The sequence below is a fragment of the Otolemur garnettii genome, unplaced genomic scaffold (assembly GCF_000181295.1).
Source record: "Otolemur garnettii isolate 467f Iridium unplaced genomic scaffold, OtoGar3 scaffold00178, whole genome shotgun sequence".
Classification (NCBI taxonomy): Eukaryota; Metazoa; Chordata; class Mammalia; order Primates; family Galagidae; genus Otolemur; species Otolemur garnettii.
Window position 1 is genome coordinate 158,405 of NW_003852573.1, and position 6,203 is coordinate 164,607.

A 6,203-nucleotide genomic window follows, 5' to 3' on the forward strand; every position below is an offset into this window, starting at 1 on the left:
GACTGATTTAATGAGCACCTCAGAGCAGGCCCTACATGGTGGTGACTCAACTAGGAAACTTCTGGTAGGGAGGCCACATGGGGCTGCAGGCAGGACGGAGCATCTAGAGAGGATCTGGGCAGTGTGGGGGCCCAAGGTGACCTGGCACATTGGGGGTATTCGCAGTGATGAGGCAGCCACTGCAGAAAGCCTCATCTGCCTAGGAGTTCTGACCGGGGTCAGTGCTCCTCCCGTGACAAGATGGAGTCTAGGGAAGAGGAAGGATGGTGAAGAAGTTCTATGGGAGAAGCGTGTGCAGGACATTGACCTTGTGGCCTGTATATCCCTTACTAGGACCTCATTAGTAGCCAGATGGCTGCTGCCAGGATCACACAGCCTGGCCCTAGAAGCTCATAGAGGTTGCACTCAGAGGCAGCATCCACCCAAGCCAGAACTTTCCCCTCTGTAGTCTCCCCCCCAGCTGCCTTCCCCCAAGAGGCCAAGAAGACCATCTAAAACTCACAACCAAGCACCCCTGGGAGGGGTGAGTGCCAGGCACAGTGATAGGCACTAGGGATTCCAAGGAGGGGCCAGGCACTGCAATGGGCCCGAGGGAGTCAACAAGCCAGTTTCTGCCCATGGGAAGTTGCTTTCAAGTGAAGATGTTGACCTCAAACAAATCCATGCGATGCTTTCAGATTGTCACATGTGTCACAGAAAAAGCACCCTTCACCTGAGAGAGAGTAACTTTGAGGGGGCAGTGGACTGACTCCAGGGGGAACGGTCAGGAAAGGTCTCTCCCAGCTGCCAAGGGAGTTCTGCTGACTGAGACCTGAGCACAGACCCCACCCCAGGAATGTAGAGCAGAAGGTCCTACTGCTTCCCTTCCCAGGCCTCAGGTCCTCTCGCTGCAGGCTCTCCCCAAAGCCATGTAAAGAATACATCTTCCAGCACTTTCGCATCCATCCGAAGTCTAAGTCCTCTGCAAAGCCTTCTCTGATCAACACCCCTCCCAGGGTTCTCTTCCTCATTCCCTCCTTTAACAAACATTGGCTGGACCTTCAGTGAGGACCAGGCACAGCGGTAGGCACTGGGGATTCCAAGTTGAGGGATCCGAGGTCCCTGTCCTTTAAGCAGGCTGCCCTCTGCATTTTTAGCTGTTTATTCATATACCTATGTTTGGTCTTTCTAATTTGATTGTAAGCACTTTCAAGACTGGGTTCATATCATAGAAATGTCTGTATATAGTCCAATGAGTAGACAGGAGGCCCTCGATAAATGCATGTTCAATGAGCGGAGTGTTACCTCCACGTGAATAAGGTCATTTTCTTTACCAGGAGCCATTTTGTAGACTATTCTGGAGGGTCTTGCTCTGTTGGGGAGTGAGGATCCTGGACCAGCTGTAAATCCAGACATCCAGGGTATCTCCTGGGCACTCGATGTGAAATCAGCTCTAAAATTCCAGAAAAATCTGTAGTGCCTGCTCCCGAGCTTTGCACCCCAATGGAAATTGTTGCCAGAAATAGAGAGAGAGGCAGGGAGTACTTTGGAAACAAATGAGAGCAATATTGGAGCTTCAAGCTTCTCAGAATTTGTTTTCTTTTCCTCTGAAAGGGCCTAGATTACAGAAGTCAGGAGAGGAGGGGGAGGACTGGCAGAGAAAAGCAGACCGCAGCAACAGAAAGAACAGGCAACCCCCGCCAGAGCCCACTGTTTGGACCTCTAGCATACAGGGCATGGGGGCCTCGAGGAGATTTCTCTGGGGTGGGAGAAAGGAGGGGTGGGAAGGAAGTGCCTGGGATGTGGGGGTTTCAGATCTGGGCCCCGAGTTTTCTACATTGCACTGAAGATGGAATTAAATTGTTAGGATTCTGTGTATGGGAGAAGGGGTGGGCGGGGAGATGTTTTCTTATAGCCTGGCTTCAGCTATGAATACTATGTTTTTAAAGCTATTTGGGAGAGATGGGGAAGAAGGAACAGTGAGTACAGATCTGCTAATGAGGTGGTAAAGCCGCCTGGAGAGCAGGGAGTCATTCCACAGGGGCTCCAGAAGGGGGACTGGGGGATGCCCAGCTGGTGTCCCTGAGCTGGGAAGATGGCAATGGCTCATGGTTGGCTCCTTACCTGGAAAAGCAGCGTCTGCAGCCCTGTTGGTCCACGGAGAGGGAGAGAGACAGAGAGGGACATGCAGACTGACTCTGTTGATTTTGCCCCCTGAAATACCCCGGCTTCGCCCTCATCCCTTACATTTCCTTAAGCTTTCCCAATGGCACTGTATCTACCCAGCAAGAAGCAGTTCTGATGCTCCCTGGAGACCAGCTCAGCTAAATGAGACTCTTTAAACCTGAGCAGATTGATGTGCTATAAGGGACAACTACAGATTTAAAGTTCCCCATTTCCCTTTTCCACTGCCTGGTGGGGTGAGTGTTCCTATATTCTGATCCCAAGCACCCTGATCAGGGGACACTACTAGACTTGGGGCTCAGAGCTACAGAATGGCCTCTGGCTAAGGAGACCCCCATATCCTATTATTTCATCCTCCTTCCACAAATCTCTGCCAGTCAGGGGCCATGTGTCTCTGCCTTGCAGACTGTGTCCTCAAAGTCAAGTGTCAGCCCACCATTGCTGGAGAGATCCTCCGGCCAGTCCCTGCACCCTGAATTGTGAGGTCCCTCTGGGCTGCCACCCTGCCAAAAGGAGCACATCAACAAAGTGGCCTGAAGACACGACCACAAAGCCACAAGCTGTACATGCGGCTGAAGCAGATGTGAAGGAATTCTTAACATTTCCCAGGAGAATTTTAAAAATCATAATAACCTCTACTTATTACATAGCCAGTGTGCAAATTTATACGCTAGAATAAAATACACAAAAAATGAAGCTTCTTTATTATTTATAAGCATTTTTCACAAACTCTTGCCTCACTAGGCAGCAAAAAGAGAAATGGGGAACTTTATACTGTTTGAATTTGTCCACTCTAGCGTATCAATTGCTTTGGGTTTAAGGAGTCTCATTTAGTCGACCCACCCTGTCTGTCTCCAGAAAACACAGATTTGAGGTGGCCTTTCCTCCTGCTCTATTTCAAGATGAGATTTTATCCTGTAAGACATTTATTTGACCTTGGAGGATGGGACAAGGGGGGCTCAGACTTACGAGGAAGCTTGGCTTCCATAGTCCTCTGGATCTCACCAGAAGCTGCCTCATGACCTCTGAGATGCCTCTTGCTGGCTTATCACAAAAAGCCTGATCCCAGCTCTTTGCTTCTACCCCAGAAACTCTCTTCCTCCCAACCCCAGCTGTAGCAGCTCTGCATTCCCTCATAGGGCCATGAGCAATAGTAAGCTGGTAAATGTTTAATGATAGGTCATAAGGCAGAGGGGAGGTGGAGCGGGGAAGAAGCCCTGACTATAGCAGTTGCCACTTTCTATGGTGTAAATAGTCTCACCATGGTTGATTTCAAACTACCAACATGACAGCACTAAACACAGGACTAGGAAGAGGTGTGTACAGTTGACTCTCATAAGCTAGCAAAACCAGGCTTCGTCACCCTTTCCCCGGCCCAGGAGAACATCTGGAGACCCTGCAGCTCGTGTGGCCCTGTCTCGGACTCACCTCCTCCCACTAGGTCCTCTTGGATTACTCACTGCCCTGTCAGATGGGGCTGCAGGCAGAGCCCCTTCTAGGCTTACAGTAGCTGGGTCCTGGGAAACCCACCTATCCATGTCACCAGTACTGCCATTCCTTTATGGGTGCCACACTCCAAGAAGGTGAAAGCAAAGATGTGAAGATGTGTGCTTCTGACAACTAGACCATTTGTCTCCCCATCGCCTTCCTGTGATCCACTTGAACCCAAAGTACCCATCTTCCCACCCCCTCTTCCCCTCTACCAAGGGCCTCCCTTCTCTCACATTTTTCTAATTCCCAGGTCTGTAAGCCTCATACTTCTGTCTTAATGGCAGGTTTCTCTCTATCCCATGGAACCTATTTTATGACATGAGTCCTCTGGATGGCAATTACGAGAAATTAAATACATCAATAAATGTCTCCAAAATATTATCTCTGTTATGACTGCTTATTACGTGTGGGGCAATGTTTCTGTGTGCACTATTTCATTTAACCCTCACTATCTCACGAGGAGATTTGTCCCCAGTTTACAGATAAGAAAGCAGATTCAAAGAGGTTAATAACTTGCCTAAAAACAATTTAAGTAGTAACTAGCAGAGGTAGGAATTGAGGTCAAGTGACCTCTATAACTGCTCTTCACCTACTGCTAAATTGTGGAGGCACAAACTTCCTTTTTGTTCTAAGCCTATTAGAAGACCCCATGGATTCTACCAGTACTTTTTTTAACTGGAGAGGGAAAGGCATTGCTTCCGAGGGAACCATTAGACACAGTTTTCTACCTCTCCGTCAGGACTAAGGATGTGGGGGAGTGGGTGTTGGTAGAAATGGCATCTTACCCGTTGCTCCCAGACACCCAGTAGCACTGCAACGCTGCAGCTGTAGGGGTGGCTAGAGCAGAGAGTCCCTCCAATCCACCTCACCCTACCCCAGGACCATGTTTCTCTCTAGTATTCATGACTTCAGTAAGGGGACTCCCACCCCCAAAAGCTCCTGTCATATATGTGGGAGTCATTCTAGCCTCCTCCTGCCCCACCACACAGCATATAACCTAGCACCGTAGATAACTGGATTCCAGAATATACCCCAGACCCACCATTCTCTCCCTCATTCCCACCATTGTTCAAGCCACAGTCATCTCTCTCTCTCTGTTTCCCATGCTGCAACTCTTGGCCCTCCACACCCTTCTGCCCAGCTCAGCCAGAGTGAGCTCTTTAAAGCATCAGTGATGTAATTTAGCCTCCCTCCCACAAATCCTTCATGTGAAAACCCAACGTCATCAACAGACTCTACAAAGCCTTGGAAGGTCTGCCCCCCAGCCCCCTCTCCCTGCCCACTTACCACCTCCAGCCAGGCTGAGTTCACTCTGCTCCAGCCACACTGTCCCCCCAGGGTCTGGAGCACATCACACTCTTTCCTCCCTTTGGGCTTCGGTATTTTATGCCTTCTGCCAAAAACTCCTGCACATACTCTTTACAAGGTTGGCTCCTTCACAAATTTCTGGTATCAGCTTAAATATGACCTGCCCCAAAGGCCTTCCCTGGCCTTTATCTAAGAAGATCCTCCCTGTTTGTCTCTGGCAAGCTCAGGTTTGGTTTTGTCATGGTCTTCCCCACGCTTTGTGCACATGTGACTTTCCTTGCCCATGGTCTGTCTCCTCCAGACTGGCAGCCCCATGAAAGCAGCACCATCATCCATGTAACTTGCCTAATCATCAGTATCTGTACCTCTAGCTCTTGGACATCAGAGGTGCAAAATAAATAGTTATCGACCGTTGAATGACCAGTGTAACTCTAGAGCTTGTATATAAACTTAAGATGCAATTCAATTTAGATTTTAGTGAGTAACTATTTACCCAGCACGGTGCTAAATGTTGTGGGAGTTACGAAGAAAACACAACGCTCATTTATTGAATGCTCAGCCAATTTACCCATAACAGGTGGGAGAGAAGTGGGAGTGAGAACAATTGGGGGAGGTGGCAGGAGAAGCCTAGCTGACTCCATAGTCTAAAATAAACACCTTGGCTATCATTTAGATGGTATAAGAAATGCCTTTGCTTAACTCACACCCGCTCAAGGTAGATACCCCTCTCTCAATCATCAAACATATGTGGGGCTGCCCTTCTGTGAACATGCAGAAGATAAAGTAATTTTAAAAAGCAAGTAACAAGATATTTTTGCCAAGTATCCAGGTTTTGCTCCTTCTGGTCATTACATAAAGAATGTGAGCATTTCAGATTCTTTTGCAACCTGTTTTTGTCTTGTCTGAGCAATCAGCTGAGCAGACCTTTTCTTCCTTCCCTCCAACGAAGCATCCCCAGAAGCTTCAACTCTGGAGGCGATGGGTCGAAAGGAAGAAGATGACTGCAGTTCTTCCTGGAAGAAACAGACCACCAACATCCGGAAAACCTTCATCTTCATGGAAGTGCTGGGATCGTAAGTCCTGGGGCTGCCGGTGCGGGTGAGCTGCAAGAGTTGTTCTCAGCTGGCTGCAACTGGTGACCAGGTCTGAGGCGACTGTGACTTAATCTCATGGCTCTAAGGCCACCTCTATGGCGCTAGGAACTGGTTTCATGAAAGACAATCTTTCCATAAACAGGAATG

The 6,203-nt window shown here is 48.8% G+C and overlaps 1 protein-coding gene across 1 annotated transcript in view; it reads left to right on the plus strand.

The window, feature by feature from the left end:
* Positions 1-5,931: 5,931 nt before the first annotated feature.
* Positions 5,932-6,203, plus strand: part of CAMK1G (calcium/calmodulin dependent protein kinase IG) — a 17,724-nt gene continuing 17,452 nt past the window's right edge. The window contains exon 1 of the mRNA XM_012811842.1: positions 5,932-6,035. Coding sequence (XP_012667296.1) covers positions 5,941-6,035 — 95 coding nt within the window. The 5' untranslated portion in view covers positions 5,932-5,940. The remainder of the gene's footprint in view (positions 6,036-6,203) is intronic.